This window comes from Triturus cristatus, chromosome 6 (genome assembly GCF_964204655.1).
Source record: "Triturus cristatus chromosome 6, aTriCri1.1, whole genome shotgun sequence".
NCBI classification, from domain to species: Eukaryota; Metazoa; Chordata; class Amphibia; order Caudata; family Salamandridae; genus Triturus; species Triturus cristatus.
Genome location: NC_140589.1, coordinates 1480504707 through 1480525915, shown reverse-complemented (window position 1 = coordinate 1480525915; position 21209 = coordinate 1480504707). Strand labels below are relative to the sequence as shown.

Sequence of the window (21209 nt, the reverse complement as noted above, 5' to 3'; positions counted from 1 at the left end):
CTTTCAAGTACTTGGGGATCTGGGTTTCCCTCCTCCCTGACCTCGCGTGGGAGCTCAATGTCACCCCGCTGGCCAACCTCCTTAAATGGCGCACGTTGCCTCTAAACCCTCTGGGCAGGATTGCCCTGTCCAAAATGATGATCTTGCCCTGTTTTCTGTACATGCTCCAGAACACCCACCTCTCCTTCGCCAGATCTTGGATCCGGGACATGGACGGCATGGCCACCAAATTCCTTGGGGAGGACGGAAGTCCAGGCTGGCCCTGGCCCAATGCCGAATCCTACCGTTTGACGGAGGCCTTGGAATGACGAACCTCTACTACCTAGCGACTCGTCTCCTCACAATTCACGACTGGTTTAATGGCGGCTGGTCCGACCCAGCGTTTCGCTTGGAGCTTCATATCTTGGGCTTCTCCTCTATCCAGGGGATGCTTTATGGGACCGCAGTTCCCCGAGCTCTTCCTGAGGTCACGCGCGGCGTATTCCTGGCTTGGCATGCATCACTTCGTCATACTCAATGGGCAGGCAGGCTGACCCGCTGCACTCCCTTGTGTTGTGGCACTAGGCTTCGTGAAGTCGCTTCCCCATCCGATCCTTTCAGGACTTACAGGCCAGACACTCCCTCCATCTCTCTCAATTCTTTCGGTACTTGCAACTGCGCCATGCCCTTCGCTCCCACATTACAGACGGCACGTCCCTGCCCGAATATAGCCCGCCCGAGGCGCAGGTTCTGACCGGGGACCTGGGGAAGGGTGGAGTCTCTCGGATCTACCGCTCACTCACCAACAACACCCCTAATTCCCTTTCCCTACTCCACGAGAAGTGGGAAGGCTGGCTTGGGGCTCAGGAGGATGAGGACTGGAGGGACGCCCTGATGGCCCCTAGGACGACTGCGGTATCGGCGAGGCTTCTCTTGGTCAAGTTTATTTTCTGCACGCCGCCTACCTTACACCCCTGCGTCTTCACCGCGCTGGGCTTTGGCCTGACGCCCACTGCCCCCGCTGTGCCCACCCCCACGCTGATTTCTACCATATGGTTTGGTTGTGTTCTGCGATTCAGAGATATTGGGAATTTTTAAAACAAGATCTGACAGGGGTCCTGGGATGGGAGGTGCCTCTTGATCCCATACATGTTCTGCTGGGCGTCACTGATGGATTGGACGGCTCCAGGGCTGAGAAGCTCTTCCTTAACACAGCATTGGTGGTCGCCAAGAGGGACATTGCTGCGCATTGGCTGGACACTGCTCCTCCCACACTAGGGCGCTTGCGCCGGGGGGGTGGATTGGTGCGCTGCGCAGGAGCGGCCTCTATATGTAGCCAGGGGGTGGCCTGAGAAATGTTGCCGCATGTGGGGCAAATGAGTCAGGGTGCTCGATGACTGAGATGGAGTGGTCCGCTCTTCAGGTACACGTGGATATGCTCTTATTGATTTCCTTATGTAGCCTTGATGTCATTGCGATGTGTTTTTCTCCCTATTCTGATAATGTACATGTAGCTCTGAATGGTGCTGTTTGTTGTTACATCCAAAACTCAATAAAATTGGTTGTCAAAAAAAAAGTCTTGCTTATTGAAAGTATTTACCTAAAGCATCTCATTCTGAGAAAGTATTTTGATACCTACATGTGGTTCTAAAATAAAACAACTATATCTTTTAATATACAAAACAATTGGCCTAGAGTTCAGTTCTTGAGTGTGTGAGACCATTTGCTGACTGAATGTGTACAATAAATGCTTTACACTGTCCTCTGATACTACCGTACTGCTCGACCAAGCTACCACTTTAGAGAGTAAGGTTATATCTAACTTTAGCCTCTGCCAAACCTCTGGGGACTGTGCACTCTGTGCACACTGAACCTTACTTTGGCGCAGTATATACAGAGCCACTTTCTTGAGAGCTCTTCAGCAAATTCTTCCCCTACTACCAAATGAGGCTAGACCCCTGGTGGTTAGAAGTATAATCCTGAGCAGAATTGACTACTGCAACTCCCTGTATTTGGGTGCTCCTCAATACATCCTGCAGGGGTTGCAAAGAGTCCAGTCTATGGCAGCTAAATTAGCTCTTAATAGACAGCGTGGCTCCTCCGCTGCCTTGGCGCTGAGGGACCTTCACTGGCTGCCCATCAAAGATAGAATTAGCTTTAAGTCTCTTTGTATGGTTTACAGAGCATTACATAACACAGGTCCGGTACCCCTGCGAGAGACATTCTCCTGGTACGAGCCCAAAAGACTCCTCCGGTCTACTAGTCAAAGCCTGGTGTCTATCGCTAGAGTAAAGCTGGCCAGGATGGGAGGTAGGGCCATTGGCACAGCAGCAGCATGTCTTTGGAATGAGATACCCCAAAACCTTAAACAAGCTGACTCCCTGATGGACTTCAGGAAGAGCCTTAAGACCTGGCTATTTACCAGGAATAGGTAGCAATACTCCTGATTAGTAGCTCAGCCGTTCTGCTGCCATAGGACAACATGGTCTCTAAGCGCCAGGATACCCGTTGGGTGACAACTGCGCTATACAAAAACTCCATACAATACAATACAATACAATTATTGGTACTCATACTCAGTTTGCATTGTAGGGGGGACTGTTGAAATCATTTGATTCAGTATGTTTTCCTCGGTTATGTTTGCACATGTTGAGAAATGATTCTTGTACTACATGCTAACAATACATATATAAGCAGTGCTAGTCAAGATGAAACAGTGTCAGAGTTTCATGCTGCCATGTTTGCTTGTGTTACCTCCAGATAAGCTCTGACTGATTGGCTGTCTGTGCAGCTTGACCATCAAGAAGAACATAAACTGTTGAATATTATTTCTGGGGTGTGTTGTAGCAGGCTTTCAAATGTGGCTCAGGGTTTGTTTAACTTTACATATTTTGTGAGTTTAAAGGTTAATTGTTTTTCCCCCATCACCTGAATCTGGCAAAGAGAGATATAGTGAAACACTTTTGACATCTTGGCAAAAACACATTACTAAATGTCTGAATATGTTAAGGCCCTAAGCGGAGATGCATATGTGACATTTTGCACATGTTTTCATGCCTATCCTGTCTCTGTGCTGAACCTACAGGAACTGCTCCACAAATTCTCCCAGAAAATATGCAATTCTGGCAAATACATGGATATCTTTGCCACACACAGAAGGAAAATCGCCAATAGGATGGGAGTTTCATGCAAGATTAGAACTACAATTCCCAGCAAACTTTTCTCAATCTTGCAGTCATTTAGCCAAATCTAACACTATTATCATATAGTTGTAGTGGACATTATATGATTCCATATTTAAAACAAGCATTGGCATAGCCAATAGGTCTCGCCTTTGGGACCTTATAAGTGTTTAGTTATCCAGCACAATATCCTTGGTACAACAACATTAAGTGTTGCATGGCTAAACACTTAAAAGGTCCCAAAGGCGAGACCTATTGGCTATGCCAATGCTTGTTTGAGTGAGTGGCTCGTGCAGGTATGCCACTGTGAGGTAGAGATGCTGCGAGTGCTTTTACAGGAGCCCCTGTGACATTGCGCCTCTTCAAAATGTATCTTTGGTCTGGTGTAATACTTCTAGCCCCTATTCCCGTCTTCTCACACCCAATGCATCTTTAAATGTCCCATGTACAGCCGGGGTTGACACCCCTATTACCCCTGCCCTCCAGTGACACTTTACCTGTCACAGGTGGTGGTGGTGGATGTGGTGGTGGTGGTGAACTTGGTGATTGTGGTGGACATGGTGGTGGACGTGGTGGTGGTGGACGTGGTGATGGTGGTGGACGTGGTGGTGGACGTGGTGGTGGTGGATGTGGTGGTGGTGGACGTGGTGGTGGTGGATGTGGTGGTGGACATGGTGGTGGACGTGGTGGTGGTGGTGGTTGTGGTGGTGGTGGATGTGGTGGACGTGGTGGTGGTGGACGTGGTGGTGGACATGGTGGTGGTGGACGTGGTGGTGGTGGTGGACGTGGTGGTGGACGTGGTGGTGGTGGATGTGATGTGGTGGTGGGCGTGGTGGTGTTGGACGGGCTGGTGGTGGTGGACATGGTGGTGGATGTGGTGGTGGTGGATGTGGTGGTGGACGTGGTGGTGGCAGTGGTGGACGTGGTGGTGGTGGATGTGGTGGATGTGGTGGTGGACATGGTGGTGGCGGTGGACGTGGTGGTGGTGGACATGGTGGTGGTGGACGTGGTGGTGGTGGTTGACATGGTAGTGGTGTTGGACGTGGCGGTGGACGTGGTGGTGGACATGGTGGTGGTGGTAGACGTGGTGGGGGTGGATGTGGTGGTGGTGGACGTGGTGGTGGTGGACATGGTGGTGGTGGATGTGGTGGCGGTGGACGTGGTGGTGGTGGATGTGGTGGTGGTGGTGGACATGGTGGTGGTGGACGTGGTGGTGGTGGATGTGGTGGTGGTGGATGTGGTGGTGGACGTGGTGGATGTGGTGGTGGATGTGGTGGTGGCAGACATGGTGGTGGTGGACGTGGTGGATGTGGTGTGGACGTGGTGGATGTGGTGGTGGACGTGGTGGTGGTAGACGTGGTGGTAGTGATGGAGGTGGTGGTGGTGGACATGATGGTGGTGGACGTGGTGGTGGTGGATGTGGTGGGAGTGGTGGTGGTGGTGGACGTAGTGGTGGTGCAGGACGTGGTGGTGGATTTGGTCATGGACATGGTGGTGGTTGACGTGCTGCTGGTGGTGGTTGACGTGCTGCTGGTGGACGTGGTGGTGGTGGACATGGTGGTGGATGTGGTGGCGGTGGACATGGTGGTGGTGGATGTGGTGGTGGTGGTGGTGGTGGACATGGTGGTGGATGTGGATGTGGTGGTGGACACGGTGGTGGTGGACGTGGTGGTGGTGGACGTGGTGGTGGTGGACGTGGTGGTGGTGGATGTGGTGGTGGTGGATGTGGTGGTGGTGGACGTGGTGGTGGTGGAAATGGTGGTGGTGGTGGACGTGGTGGTGGATGTGGTGTTGGTGGTGGATGTGGTGGTGGTGGACGTGGTGGTGGTGGATGGGGTGGTGGACGTGCTGGTGGTGGGCGTGCTGGACGTGGTGGTGGAGGTGGTGGATGTGGTGGTGGATGTGGTGGTGGTGGACATGGTGGTGGTGGTGGATGTGGTGGTGGACGTGGTAGTGGACGTGGTGGACGTGGTGGTGGTGGACATGGTGAACGTGGTGGACATGGTGGTGGAGGTGGACATGGTAGTGGTGGTGGATGTGGTGGTGGACATGGTGGTGGATGTGGTGGTGGTGGATGTGGTGGACATGGTGGTGGTGGACATGGTGGTGGTGGATGTGGTGGACGTGGTGGTGGTGGACATGGTGGTGGTGGACATGGTGGTGGTGGATGTGGTGGTGGATGTGGTGGATGTGGTGGTGGTGGTGGACGTGGTGGTGGTGGACGTGGTGGTGGCGGAGGATGTGGTGGTGGTGGATGTGGTGGTGGATGTGGTGGTGGACGTGGTGGTGGTGGATGTGGTGGTAGTGGATGTGGTGGTGGACGTGGTGGTGGTGGACGTGGTAGTGGATGTGGTGGTGGTAGACGTGGTGGTGGACATGCTGGTGGTTGATGTGGTGGGTGTGGTGGTAGTGGACATGGTGGTGGTGGTGGACGTGGTGGTGGTGGACGTGGTTGTGGAGGTGTTGGTAGTGGACATGGTGGTGGTGGACGTGGTGGTGGTGGATGTGGTGGTGGTAGACGTGGTGGTGGATGTGGTGGTGGATGTGGTGGTGGTGGTGGTGGTGGACATGGTGGTTGTGGATGTGGTGGTGGTGGATGTGGTGGTGGTGGTGGATGTGGTGGTGGTGGTGGACATGGTGGATGTGGTGGTGGATGTGGTGGTGGATGTGGTGGACGTGGTGGTGGACATAGTGGTGGTGGTGGTGGACGTGGTGGTGGAGGTGGTGGTGGGCGTGGTGGTGGACGTGGTGGTGGACATGGTGGTGATGGTGATGGTGGTGGTGGACGTGGGGGACGTGGTGGACATGGTGGTGGTGGTGGACGTGGTGGTGGTGGTGGTGGATGTGGTGGTGGTGGTGGATGACTATTGGGTAGGAGGGTGCTGGCAGAATACGAATGGAGAGGAGGATCTCGGAGGGGGCACATGGGAGAGCAGAAAGACGCCGAATATTAGATCCAAAAAACGGCGAGTAGATAGAACACGAAACAGATTTAAAGGGGTGGTCCCTTCTTATAGCGCATGTGAATGTTCCTTAGCACCCTGTTTTTAGTAAACATGGGGACCATGCGGAGATTAATTGATTAATCACACATGATGATCACGTGCGATTAATTGATTAATCACACATGATGATCGCGTGCGGAAGCTGGTGTTGTTCGAGTCACGGCGTTGGCTTACCAATGTGTGATTCTGGGCAAATTAGTTAATCTCCCGTGCCTTCTAAAAGGCAATGTGTTCCTTTGTGAATGTGCTCTTGTGTAATATAACTGGGTGTCTTGTAAAGGTCTCTACTACTCTTGAGTTCAGTTTGAGCTGTATGAATTTGCTAAACCAACAGCCAGCAGACCTTGTAGAGCAAGAGCCTATTCTATCCGTTCATGTCATGCACGCACAGCAATGAGGGCTCTGTACAGCCCAGTACTGCACACTACACAACAAACAAATATCCGTTCATGTAGCGCACGCACAGCAATGAGGGCTCTGTATAGCCCAGTACTGCATTTAAAATTTAAAGCGCATTAAAGCGCAATGCTCCGTTAATAAAACAAAACATGTTGTGCTGTGCCTGCAGTGAGAGTGGCTCACAACGAAAAGAAAAAAGTGCTTAGCGGCTAATTAAGAGACACTGTCTCCCGCCGCAAGTAAAAAATCCAATCCTGGTGGGCGGGGCCAAAAGTGGACAGGGTGGTAACCAGGAGGGACTAAAAAGCCTCCTGGACAATCGTAACACCCGGTTTTGCATAATTGGAGATGCAAAAATTACGCACACCAATGCAAAACACGGGCGGAGCAGAAAGCGAGCTTCTGGAATCGTATCGATTCCAAGAAGCCCTCGCATGGCGAGTGCAACACATGCGCGCTGCTAACGCCAGGTGAGACCTAAAAAAGCTTCTGCGGCACAGGGCTCTTTTAAAAAATGTATTCCTGAACCAGAAGGTGTGCTTCTCTGTCCCATCACCTGAACCCCTTGGGGCGAGTTCCAGCTGCTTTACCATACTCAAATTTCTAGAGCACAGATTTAGAAGAACATTTTAAAGCCAAGGGGTTGTGAGAATTATTGCAAAGTACATGAATGGAACTAGTCATAAACTAAAGCAAACATAAATAGATAATGATGTAATTAGTCATGACTTGTGGCAATCACATTGTTTTTGTGCGTTATTTAAAGGCTCTCTAACTACAAATTCAAAGACTGAATAAACCTGGGAGTGGACTATAATTTGAATGGTGCATATTAAGAGCCAAAGGAAAGTCTCCCAGTGAAGAATGTTAATGGTTTCTACTTTCAATATTTATTCCTTTCAATGCTATGTCAACAGTCTTATTTCGAAGACTGTTGTTCAAGTCTTTTACCATGCTTTCCTTTGTGCTTCAGAATGCAGATCTGTCCCTCATTTAACCTAGCAGATTCCAATTTCTTGCAAAGATATTCTCGATCATTGTTCTGTGCTAGTACACTTATATCTGGTGCAAGTGTAAAGGAGTTGCCTAGCGTACTTATCTTATGCTGCAGATTCTCACACACCAGTGTTTTCTCTCTTCTTTCTAAACTACTGTCTTACAGGAGCAACTGTGAGAGAGGAAAAGTGACTTGGGTGTGAATGGGAAACCAGCCTGCTCTTAAGTCTGTGCTTTGTGTTGCTCTGATGAGCATAAGAAGTACAGGAACCTACATCTGCTTGGTGATCTTCGGCACCCCCTAACCAACCAACCAACCAACACGGAAGAAGCCAAAAGCACCAGAGAAAGAGGATTCTTTCGGTGAAGTGAAATCCTGCTTGTTTCTGGGAAAAGCTTTCAACTTATGGAGGATGTTAGCTTTGGCCGGGTGGGATCCCCTCATCCCTACAATGTTCATTCATTTAAGGGGCAATTAGGGAAGATGATTATGGCCTCTGATTCGGGATTTGCTGGTCTTCACTCCTCCTGTACTTCTCTGTGGATAGGGCTGGACCTCGACAAGTGGGGAAAAAATGGCCTAGACCTCCTGGACCCCGGTGCCATGTCTCAGTATATATTTAAAGCACTGTTAAACAAGCAACTCTAAGTTTGGGCCCTTGACCTCTACTAGGATCTTGCTTATTCTGAAAATGTTTCTTCTAAATCCTTGTTCAGAGATGTCCAGTTCATCTATTAATTCTCTTTTCGTTTGTACTCACACTGTGTTGTACTTCGTTAATGGTGAAGGAAAAGACACACAATTGATGGACGGAATGCAGAACAAATCATAACATTCACCCCCAGTCAAGAGATCTGGGTTAAGTCCATCATTCCATGCCACCCCAGTTTAGACCTGGCCAGATGCAAATCAGTCTTGACCCTGTGCCTAATGGTAACAGTCCAGCCCGAACTGCCAAGCCAGGTCCTTCCAGGACCGGAAATAAGCATCCTAGGACCGGTTTCAGGGTATGTCACCCTTCATCAGCCAGGATAGCTTGATTCCAGTGGCACAGTGAGCCCAGGACCCACGTCTGGGCATACCTGGCGCACTTAGGGCGAGGAAGCAAAAGAAACACAATTGATTGACGGAATGCAGAACAAATCATAACATTCAACTGGGGTGGTGTGTTGAGCAAAAGAATGATGGATTAAACCCAGATCGTTGTGACTGGGAGTGAATGTTTGCATTGTCCAGCATTCCGTCCATCAATTGTTTCTTTCGTTATTGGTGAAGTCACTCCAGCTGCACTCTCCTTCCACTCTGCCCACCTCTGTATAATTGTGAGTTGTTTCTATGTATTTCATAGGTCTTTCTTCTCAGTTGACTAAAACAGGTCTTAAATGCTGGAAGATCGCCTTTCATGGCGTGACACTCATGCCTCAAATTGTTTGTTGTTTTGTATTTTGTGTTAGTGTACTGTGAAAAGATGCAAAAGCAGGTTACATTTTTTACCCGTTTTATCTAGGACTGTGTCTTGTCTGATTCATGGTTACAACAGGTGGAAGAGGTGTGGCGACAGGTGGAAGAGGTGTGGCTCCGCGGCCAGGGCGACTGACTCCGAAATCTGGGGATCATGGTTCGATCGCCGGCGGAAGATTAGCCCAGCACTATGCGACTCTGGGCAATAGCTTGCTTAATCTTCCCGACGGCCCCCAATGCCTAGAGACCCTTACGGGTGATTGTTCGCACTTTACAAATGTGGATTATTATTATTAACAAGTGGAATACAAACCTAAACAATGGATGTAATTCATCTGGACTACCGGTATTAACATATTTTAACTTCTTACCTTACCTGCACTGCCCTGACATCTTTTTACTTTACATAAGATCACTAATTTTGGTTTGCTGTTGACGGTAGATCAAATTCCTACAATGTTATAATTTAGCTTACTAATTTCCAATGCAGGGGCTGAAAAATCAACAGATTGTCAGTGGATTTGTGTTAACTTACTAAAGGCACTAGGCCCACAAGGTCAGAGCGAAATATATTTTTTAGATGCAGTTTTTGTAATTTTATCAAGTAATTACGTACGTTTTTTATTATGTGAGCAAAGGTGCTTGGGTGGAGTAAGTCAGATGTATGAGAGTGCTCAGGATGTGAAAAACGATGACCCAACTCCATTGCTCTTTGAGACGAAGGTTCAACATATGACTCTGTCCTTTGCTTTTGTCCATTAACCGTTTGGCCTCCAAGGTGTGTATAGGCCAGCACTGGCTGCGGGTATCAAACTCTTAATGGGATGACTTAGCAAGTATACGACTTAGTGCTCTCCAGCCCTACCAACCTTTCAGAGGTATACATGGAATTAAATACAATTGCTGTTATAAGTAGGTCAAGTCAGAAAACTAATGTCACTTGCAAGCGGGCAGTGGTATGCTAATTAGGGAGATGGCGCTACAAGGGTGAAGTCACTCACTATCTGGGTTTAGTAGATGAATATATGATGGTGCTGTAAGGTGGGGAGAACCACTAATGCGCTACATGACTGCCAGATTATTACATTTATTCACAAATGACAACTTTGAGCATTGCATTTCATGCTTTTATCCATGGCCCAGTTGAACTCCTTATCAGTACATGGAAAACAAGAAAACAAAAACAAACAGAAATATTTCGAATATGATACTTGCATGGGACAAAGGTAAAGACCTGTAAGAGTTCTAGATATTGAAAAGGGAAACGATCACTGGCAATGTTAAGTAACTTGACAAGTAGGTAAAGATGCATGCTAAGGTAAGTATATTGATCCGATGTCTGCCATTTCAACTGCTGAGCGTGGGCCAGACCGAAGACTCGTTTTTTTGTTACTGGACTGAGCAATAACCAGCATGACAGATGTCTAAATAACACATGGCAGACATCAGCTCAATATACTCGCCCTAGCATGCATCTTTAGTGGAGCCCGATCTAAGGCTCTAATGAGGTCTAATTTTACATCCAGTCTTATGGGAGATCTGATACTTGGCCCCAGGTGGCAATGTGCTATCAGTTGCATGAACTCCTGGCCCACCTTGAATATGATTGTTAGTATTTGCTGGTAAAAGATAAACCCCGGACACTCCATTTGAGAATCCTTTTTATCTTTTCTTGGTCCTGAGGAAGGTGGTGTAAATGCAGATCCACCGAAACTTGCGTTGACCATCACATATGCAGAGAGTTCCTTTAGAGACAGACACACCAGAGGAATCTGATGGGTGTGATTCACATCACCAATAATTACAGAGTCTGTCCCTACTAGATTGTTATTGGATCTCCCTTATGCTTGAATCTTTTTCAAGTATGAGTGTAGGTGTGAATGAGCAAGACTGAATGGTGAGAGAGATTTGTGGAAAGTTATTGTGGGGTTACTTAGTCATGTATTAATTTCTGTTTCTTAGTTATTATATTTTGATTTAAGAAATGTTTTGGCAATTACCTAGTTTGCACATATGAAATACATGAAATAATTCAAATACCAACTGATGATTCTAGGGATGAAATGATATATGACTATTGCACACCCACATTTTTGTGATTATATAGCTTTCTAGGTAATTGTTGGTTGCATCTATTTTCTGTGTATATGTATGTGTAGACAATGATGAATTTGTATTTTTTAAGTTATTGTACAATGATAAAACAATTAAAAAAACATAAAATAATTTTGCTAAAAGAAGAACCAAATAAAAAATATATTTTTGTAATCAATTGTGTTGTATGCCAGTGACATTGGGGTGTTAGTAGCTTTGAGACATATATGGCCATATCAAAAGAAATATAGGTCAGTTCAGAGGTTTCTTTCTTTAGTTTTGTTCTTCCCCCTCCTCTTAGACCTCAAAATATTCAGGGGGTACCTTTTTCGTACTGTTCATACCCCTGCCCCCAGCCCTGAAATCTGTCCCTCTTCCCCCACCCTGAGCCCTATAAATAAACTCCACGCCCTAAAATGACCCAAACCCAGCCCCCCCCCCGCCCTGAGCCCTACAAACTGACCCCACGCCCTAAAAACTATCCCGAATCAGCCTCTCCTACCCTGAGGACTAAAACTGCTCCCTTCCCTATAAACAACCCCGAGCTCTAAAAACTATCCCCAACCCGAAAAACTATCCCCCACTTACCTCACTGCGTCCTCTTCCGATCCTACCCCTTCCTGTCTTCCTGTGCCCACCCATCCGCTCTGCATCTAGACCGTGCAATGCCTAAATCACACATATGCATTCTTAAGGCATGAGTGGTTAAGGCAAGCTTGGTTCAGCTTGCGAGAAAACAGCACACGGGGCTGCGCCCACGTTGTTAAGGCTGTTTCCCATTGGAGAGATTCAGCATCTTCGCAGCGGAGTGTGTTGCCATGTGTGCAAGAGAAAGAATTTTGCTCCGACTGACTTTTGCAGATGAGCAACTGTCACCTTAAAGGTTCTTGCAATTGGAAGAGGCGACAAACTGTTGCATGAGTATACTTTGGTGCATGTGGTAATTTGTGGTCGGACTGGCGCAGCTTGTAGTCCTTTCATGCATTTGTGCTACTAGTGTGCCAGTGCATCTACCATGGAGTCGTAGTTTGCATCGCAACGGGTAGCCATGCTTGGTTTTCTTGTTTCATCCACAGCAGATATTGTGGGAACGTGCTCTTCTTCTTTGATCACTTTGGTTTTCTTCAGGGGTACTTTGAAGATGTTTAACAAACTCACCTGGAGGCAAAATACATCCGTTGGGTGTTAATAAACTTTCTGCTGACTACTGACATACTTTGGCAAAGTGATTTGCTTTTCCATACATTTAACAAATGTTAACGCTTACCAGGCGAGACGATTCAAGAGTGAGAGAGACTCCACAATACCTAACATTTGGGAAGGCCTTCTGGAGGACTTTTTTTATTGTTTTGTTCTGTTCTGTTCTGTTCTGTTACTGATTTGACAGCTACATTCTTGACAGGGCATATCACCAACGGGGTCTCCTGAGAGTTTATGGGAATGCCTAAGTGCTAGCATGGCACGCAGTATTTTATTTTATTTATTTATTTATAAGGATTTATATAGCGCGAACGTGACCCACGAGGGTATCAGAGCCCTTTATAGTATATAGTTATAAAGACATAAGAAATGAGGTAGTACACACGCATTTGATATTCGTCATTACTTACAAAAGAGGTAAATAGTATAAGATAACATAGGTGACCGGTGGACAACATATGCTGATCCCAGAGGGCAACAGAACATTATATTATATTATATATAGTTATTGAGCCTTAGGTCAGTATTGTGGAAATAAACAAACATATAATGTTCTCTTTCAATCCACAAGAGGCAGCCAGTGATATGAGGATCGTATCGATGACTCGATGTCAGCAAAGAATCAAGTCTTAGGACGTGAATTTGTTCATTAGGAGTATTGCTACCTCTTATTTAAAGGAAGAGATTCCCCATACCACTGGAGGTAAGGAGATCCAAATCTTTGGAGTGATCCCTGAAAAAGCTCTGCAACCAGTTCTCTTTTTATGAAAGGATTGCGGTTTCAGAAGTAAAGAGCTCGTGCTTCGTAGTTGTCTGCATCCTCCGGATCGTTCTAGCTTTAGAGCTAGGTAACTGGGTGTATTGTTATGTAGTGCTTTATGGGTCATGCAGGCAACCTTTAGTTGTATTCTAGCCTCATAGGCCAGCCAGTTCAGCACTTTCAAGGTTGGAGAAATGTGGCTATTTCTTTTAGATCCTGATACCAATCTTGCTGCAGTGTTAAGTGAAGCCCTCAGCGGAGCCAGCTTGTATTTGGGGAGACCGCAAAGAGTGGTGCTTCCATAGTCTAATCTTGGTAGCACTAAGGCTTGCACTGCCATTTTTAGGTTGGTCTGAGGGAGGAAGGGTTTAAGTTTCCTTAGTAAACTCATCTGGTGATTGGCTCCCTTCGTGGCATTAGTGATGTGCGACTGCATATTCAGGTGTTTGTCTATGGTGACTACCAGGGATTTCGCAGAGTCAATGATGAGGAGAGCAAAGTCAATGGAGGTTAGGAGTTTCAACCATTGCTCTATCTTTGGTGTGTGATTGGGTGGGGCGATGAGAATGAATTCTGTTTTTTTGTATTAAGCATGAGGTGGTTGTTCGTGAGCCAACTTTGCGTGTTCTGTAGAATAGTGTAGAGGGAAATTACGTTTTCTTGAGTGGAGATTTTAAAATACAGTTGAGTGCCGTCCGCATACAGTTGATATAGGATATTCGCAGATTTCTGTGTGTTCACCAGGGGTTCCATTAGTATGTTGGAAAGAATAGGTGATTGGGCTGAGCCCTCGGGAACGCCTATGTTGACCACAGAGGGCTGAGAGAGTGAATTCTTCATCTTGATTCTTTGTGTTCTGTTATTAAGGAAGGAGGAGAACCAATGTAACACTGTGCCCGAGAGGCCCAGCCTTCCTTCCAATAGGGACAGTAGGTTGTCATGTTTAACCGTGTTGAAGGCGGAGGATAGGTCAAGAAGTATCATTAGGCATGATTCGTTGCAGTCAAGCATTTTTAGTATGTCATCCAATATGTGGGTGAGTGCAGATTCTGTGCTGTGACCTTGACGGAAACCAGATTGGTGATTGTCTAGGAGGTTGTAGTTCTCAATATGATTGCATAATTGTATTTGTACACATGTCTCCAACAGTTTCGCCAAAGTGGGGATGTTGGATATAGGGCGGTAATTGTTGAGATCTGATGGGATGGCGTCGGATTTATTTAGTAAAGGTGTAACCTGCCCTATTTTAAGACAGTCTGGTATGGAGCCTTGTCTCAGAGAGGCGTTTACAATTTTTGTCCATAATGGTAGGATAGATGTTTTTATCATTTTGAATAGGGCAGGAGGAAGGGGGTCAGAGAAGTGATTGGAGGGATTGATTGCTAGAAGAGTGTTATAGATTTTTTTGTATCATTTTGGGTTCTCTCCAGATCAACCTCCTTAATTTTGCTGAGTCGTAACCTTGAATTATTTGGGCATGTATTTGATCTTTTTGGCCTGTTAATTCACACGTGCCGGATAGACACTCGAAGCATGCTTAGAATGCATCAATTGGCTCCTTAGGTCCTTTTTTTTGATTGTCTGGAAATAAAATTGTAGCCGTGGTTAGAATTGAGTTCCGAATCGTTGATTCGGTGCTGCCAGAGCATCGTTGTAGTAATCTTGACCTGAGCGTGGACTATGAGGATTAATATGCAGACTTCTTTACCTACTAGGTGTAGCAATATAAATTAATTTGTAGCCAGATCTGTTTCTTTGGCTGCCGAAATACAGGAAACTCATAGCTTCTACCTCGAGGGGTACTGACGGTGCAAAGAATATGCTGAATGGCAAAAAGGCTGCTGCTGTACTTTGTAGCATGATTCACACGGTGCAGTTAGACCAGCACGTGTGCAAATCCCTACTTTGCCAGACGTGACTTCTTGCACTGTATATGGTGGGGGTGTCTTTGGGGACAGGTTCCTTGTACTATAGTGACACAGGTGCTTGGGAATGGTCAGCCAGAGTATGGTCACAGCTTTCTGATGCCCCAACCAGAGTGAAAACATCACAGTTTTAGTGTGGTTGTTTGAGTTGCCAGATGCATGGGGTTTGGTAGACATTACCACTTCCCTTGCTCACAGTTCGTGTTAATGCGTAGGCTTGGAGGGGCCAGTGTCTGGCTATCGGATTCAGGCAGTTGGGGAATGGCCTCACCAAACTTTAAATGCGAGGCCTCTGTATTTTTCTCTCTCTCCTCCCTTACTCTCTTTTACTTTTCCATCTTGCTGCCTGCTCCACTGCAGGTCAGCTTCAGCACACAAAGGGATGAAAAGAGCATGCCATGCCGCCAACCACAGTGTCTGTAAGACCCTTGCGCTACTCTTTTTCCTCTGCGTGGTAAAAGAGGGAGAGGCATGCCTGGCTACTCCTCACCTTCAGCAGGTCATCGGCTCACCCCAACTTGGGCAGCTTAGAAGGCGAGCTGGGCCAATGCGTCAAGGCTGCTGCCGTGATCGGGGACTCACAGCAGTGGAATGAATCATGGGCTTGGCTTGCATGTTACTATCCTCACAGAAGTCGGTGTAGGGAAAAGAGGAGAGAAGGTCACCTTGTGGGGTCGTGAAGATGCGATTTAAATGAGGGACAACACATATGTGTATATAGGAGTATCTAACCGAGACTTTCTAAAGCATGTTTGTGTATTAATTGAGTTTATGACCTCACCTGGATTAGACTAATTACTGAGACTGCTTGAGGGGTATTTGTGACGTGACTTCCACTCTAAACATACCCATCAGTTAAAACATGTACGGCAATACGGGACCTACGTAACTAGATTTCTATGTTTTATTAAAGCACAGCTTTGAGAATGTGGCCCACCTCACCCGTTCTGTATCTTTATTAAATATAACAACACACACACACACGTCCATTTGACAGGTACATCCGTTTTTTGTGTAAAAAAAGTTTGTATTCCATGCCCAATGTTCAGGTTATTTTTCGAACTGGTTTGTAGGAGGAGGGAAAGCAGGTGCAGCTGTGACAACAGTCTCACCCATTTGTACGAGTGTCACAGAGAACATGTCCAACGTGAGGTGTAATCAGGAAGTAACCACGACTACCAGAATGCAGAGTAAAACTTCAATTGGGTGAATTTCTAACACATGAAATTGGGAAGCCTGAGATTGTGGGTGTGACATTTTGTTAGGTTAAAATCAAACCTCGAGATATCGCTTAAAAGAGCGCAGTGAGAACTTCGATTGAAATAAGGTGCCCGGCGTGGAGAAAGAACGCACGGCACTGTGCACGTTACATATTTTCTTTCCACATTAATCACAGGCGATATAATTTATTTGTATCGAAAACTGTGCATTTAGGTTTTGTATACCTCGCCTGTTTTTTACGTTCTAGGCAGCCAGGATAGCACTTGTTCTAACCAGAAATAATAAAAAGGATGCCCAAACGCTGCCAATAGAAGCTGGCGGCTATTTTTGGACCATGCAGCTCTCACATATCCATTTACAAGGGGCAGGCTCCTGAAGCAACACAGAAAGAACATACGCATAGCAATAGAGCCCAATACCAGCACCTACCCTGCACACGGCCAAACACCTGAAAGTCTACCGAGGCGAGCTTGCGCGTTGTGCCTGCCATGGCCAGACAGGTGAGGAGGAGCTGGAGGCGCGGGAGAGGCGGGCACGCGGCGCTCATAGACCCAGACGTCAGAGTACCACGCGCTGCAAGCGCAGTGTGTCCTCACAGGGCGGGGCTTGGAGGCGTGTCGCCACCCTGCTGGCAGAGCACTGACCACGGTGCCGCAGCCGGGCACGTGAGAAGTGCAGCGTTGACACAGGCTTCAGGATCGGATATTGAACCTGCCTCCCCCAAATGGTGGAGAGTTGGCCGCTAGTAAAGCATCCCCCAATACACCATATCGTATAAAAAATATATTAATACGATTATATTAAAAGAGAACAGGTCGGATGAGCGCAGAGCTGATTGGATAGCCGGAAAGACTAATGGTTCGATTTGTACCTGGAGCCGCAGCCACAGATACTTTATTTTGCAAAAGGAACCCTCGCTGAGTTTGGTGTCCTTGGACCCGCGTGCGAGCAGCGCCACTTGCTGGAGCGTTATAGCCATGCAGTAAGCGGCAGATTTATGGGGATCTGGCGTAGGACAGCGCAGTAAGTCACCTTGCTGCTCTGCCCTACGTCAAAGTTAAAAGGCAGGAATACACCTTATTTATCAAATACGGTGCATTCCTGATTTCCTGTCCTTTTCCCCTGCCCTTGCGCCATTTCAGCAGCCTAGTACCAACACATGCAACCAACTACGTGTCCCAGGGTGCTTGGTGTGCCTCACCTGATTCCACTTGCCTGTCGGTGCCTTCATAGCACCTCGCCGCTCCCTTTAACGCGGGAGCCGATTCGCAGTTGTTTGGAGTGCAGAGCAGCGGGAATTGAACTACGTGTCCCAGGGGGCTTGGTGTGCCTCACCTGATTCCACTTGCCTGTCGGCGCCTTCATAGCACCTCGCCGCTCCCTGACGCGGACGTGCGCCGGGCGAAGCCCGGGCCCGTTTAAGCCCGTTCAAGACCGGTTAAGGACGGGACGGACCACCTCTCTAATGCAAGGTGAGGGTTATCGTTACCCTGACCTACTCTAGTGTGCATACTTAATTTCCCCGGAAAATCTTCTAATATCTGTATCTGAACTACGTGTCCCAGGAGGCTTGGTGTGCCTCACCTGATTCCACTTGCCTGTCAGCACCTTCATAGCACCTCGCCGCTCCCGCTGACGTGGGAGCCGCTTCGCAGTTGTTTGGAGTGCAGAGCAGCGGGAATTGAACTACGTGTCCCAGGGGGCTTGGTGTGCCTCACCTGATTACACTTGCCTGTCGGCACCTTCATAGCACCTCGCCGCTCCCGCTGACGTGGGAGCCGCTTCGCAGTTGTTTGGAGTGCAGAGCAGCGGGAATTGAACTACGTGTCCCAGGGGGCTTGGTGTGCCTCATCTGATTCCACTTGCCTGTCGGTGCCTTCATAGCACCTCACCGCTCCCGCTGACGCTTCGCAGTTGTTTGGAGTGCAGAGCAGCAGGAATTGAACTACGTGTCCCAGGGGGCTTGGTGTGCCACACCTGATTCCACTTGCCTGTCGGCGCCTTCTTAGCACCTCGCCGCTCCCTGACGCGGACGGACGTGTGCCGGGCCAAGGGCGAACCCGTTTAAGCCCGTTCAAGACCGGTTAAGGACGGGACGGACCACCTCTCTAATGCAAGGTGAGGGTTATCGTTACCCTGACCTACTCTAGTGTGCATACTTAATTTCCCCGGAAAATCTTCTAATATCTGTATCTGTTGCAGTAGAGGATATAAAGTGTCCACTATGGCTACTGTTACTACAACATCTTTAAGAGATAATAGTGTGACCCGTGCTAGTGCAGGCGGGTCAATGATGGGCACTTTGGACAACTTCCTTATACGGGTGTCGACAGCTTTGGCTAAAGATATTGAATTGACTAAAAAAAGGCTATCCCTAGATACTGTGTTTGACAAACGGTCATCTATGGGAAGCCTGGCAGGGATTAAATCTCCACTTCCTATTGAAGCAGATCCAGATGACACATTATGCCCTCCGGATGAAGCTACTAGTAGCCCAGTTGTCGTGGTTGCGGACCAACAGCTTATTGTTATTTCGGGGAAGAATAATAAAAATACCTCCCAGAACTCTTTGACCTCTCCTATTATTAAAACTAGATCAGCGCTAATAGCCAAAAAGGGTATGATGAACCAAACTAAGGGTATGTCTATGGAAAGCAGATCTTCGGGCGATGAAATTCTAACACAATCAAAACCCAAGGGCAGAAAAAGGAAGTTGGGGAAAGATCGAGTAACCAAAGAGAGTGTTATAAACAAAGATTGTTCTGGTCCATCTTGTCTAGCAAGTAAAGAAATAACCCCCAAGTTAGGTGTTGAGAGAGATTCTCCAGAGGAGGCGGGTACCCCGTTTTGGAAAAATTTGGAAGATATGCTTAAAAAGATGATTTATCCAACTTACGGAAGACTGGACCGTATTGAGTCTAGATTGACATGTCTTGAACTTTCGCTAGCATCAGTTCAGAAGACGATGGGTAATCGGAATAGCGACCCAACCAGCAAACAGACGATATTAATAGCCAAATGCCAAAATGCTGTGGGTAACACCCAAAATGGATCGCCAAATAGGAGTAGTACCTCCGTTGTAAATATGTCTGAGACCACTTGTACTACTATCCCACTGGCTATTGTTGCTGAGGCTAGGCAACATGAGCAGGGAGCCAAGGATAAAAGTATGGGGACAAGTAAATTGGCATCTCATGTGGGCTTTATACCAACTAAACCCTTAGAGCATGTGATACCAAACCTACCTACTGTGGAACTCCCTCCTGAATCTGCCCCCTATGTGGTTATATTGGCAGGGGTACCATCATTAGGGCTGGGTAAGAGGGAGACACATGCAGAGCTAAAAAATAAGTGCACATTTTGGCTTAATGCGAATAGGCCGTTGCCCGTGTATAACAGGGCCGAGATTCTGTCTGTAAGAAGAGTAAATTGGGTAGGCAGAAGTGTAAACACAGTTGGGGGGGACTGTGTGATTGTCAATTTCAGAGATAGGAGATGTGTTGAACATATTTGTAATTGGCCACAAATAGACCCCAGATCACGGATCCAATCACTTTCTTTAACCTATTTTTATGCTCCTGTGCAAGATCTATGTAGAGAAATGTCCCTATGGAATGATCGATCTAGCTACCCGATTACACGGAATTTAAGTCTATATAATAGGTTTTCAGTTTTGTCAGGTTTGGAGGAGTGCGACTGACAGCAAATGGAGTCAGGGGGTGAGTCCTCAAGTTTTAGTAGTACAAAAAGACCGCTTGAGATAAACCTAATGGAAGGTGAAGGACAAATGATTGATGGTATAGGAATAGCTGAGGGAGTGTCAAGTCCTAGGGTAAATGTTAGTATTAGCACAACCCTACGTTCACATAGGGCAGATAATTCATTGATCCCGGCTAAGTATAAGAAGTTTTACTTTAGCACCAACATAACTAGGGATGCATTAATTGAGGAACCTCAAACCACAGTTGAATATCTGATGACACACCATAGTTCTACTTTAGGCCGGAACGTACCAATTAAGGAACCACAAACTATAGCTGCGCATATGATGTTGTACCCGAGTCCTACTGCGGATAGGATTGTAATGAAAGAGGGTACACAGACTACAGCTAGCCTGATTTCAATGGTATCGTGGAATCTAGCTGGTAATGGGACTAAGGCTGCTTCACCATGTTGGCTAGAATTTATTAATAATTTTGATATCTGTCTCTTTCAAGAGACCTGGTCTGTTGAACCAGTCTTTAACCCAGGTTATCTGAACTTTTATGTCCCTGCAGTGAGAGGACAAAGGGGACGCCCAAAGGGAGGATTGACAATTTGGGTCAAACAGCATTTAAGTTGTAGTATCCAATTATTTTCACCTGGGCACTGCGATATTATCGCTGTTAGGCTTAATATGTTGGGTGACCTAAAAATCGTTATAATTAATGTGTATGCTCGAGGAGTTCCCGGTGGGAAAAAAACGGAGGTATTTACGGCTTTAGAATTCCTGATTGAATCTCTGCCAGATGGGGTTTTGCCATTAATCGCGGGTGATTTTCATACAACTTTCGAACCGCTTGGTCTGGGGAATGTAAATATGTTGGAAGAGAAGGATATTAGATGGGGTGTCCCTGAACTGGAGGCAAGGCCATCAGCTAAATGGACTGAGGCTGCGTTGTATTTAAATGGGCTTTGTTTAGGTAACCAATTAAGGGCTGCAAATGGTCGGACATTGTCTGATAGGAAGCGAGTAAAAACGTATGACAATGGGATAAGGTCAAGTAATATCGACTATTTACTCGTCCATTTGAAGCTCTGGCATACCCTGGTGGACATGGAAGTTAGGACTCGTGTTGAGAGCAATCATAACCCTCTTGTAGCATCATTTAGGCTAGGCCAGGAGGGAATAGTTAATTTAAGTGAAGACCTACTCGCCCCTCAGACTATTTTATCAAATGATGAGCGTCATCTTAAGTAGTGCAAAGTGAGCAAACTAGCTGATAT

At 47.0% G+C, this 21209-nt stretch overlaps 1 protein-coding gene and 1 long non-coding RNA gene across 2 annotated transcripts in view; one reads left to right on the top strand and one right to left on the bottom strand.

Annotated features, from left to right (window-relative positions):
- ACYP2 (acylphosphatase 2) overlaps nucleotides 1-16809 on the bottom strand; it is a 639220-nt gene extending 622411 nt beyond the window's left edge. The window contains exon 1 of the mRNA XM_085612596.1: nucleotides 16653-16809. Within this exon, the coding sequence (XP_085468722.1) occupies nucleotides 16653-16770 (118 nt within the window). The 5' untranslated portion in view covers nucleotides 16771-16809. The remainder of the gene's footprint in view (nucleotides 1-16652) is intronic.
- Nucleotides 16810-17496: 687 nt separating this feature from the next.
- The window catches only part of LOC146821576 (uncharacterized), a 219888-nt gene continuing 216175 nt past the window's right edge, over nucleotides 17497-21209 (top strand). The window contains exon 1 of the long non-coding RNA XR_014963187.1: nucleotides 17497-18341. This is a non-coding gene — a long non-coding RNA (uncharacterized LOC146821576). The remainder of the gene's footprint in view (nucleotides 18342-21209) is intronic.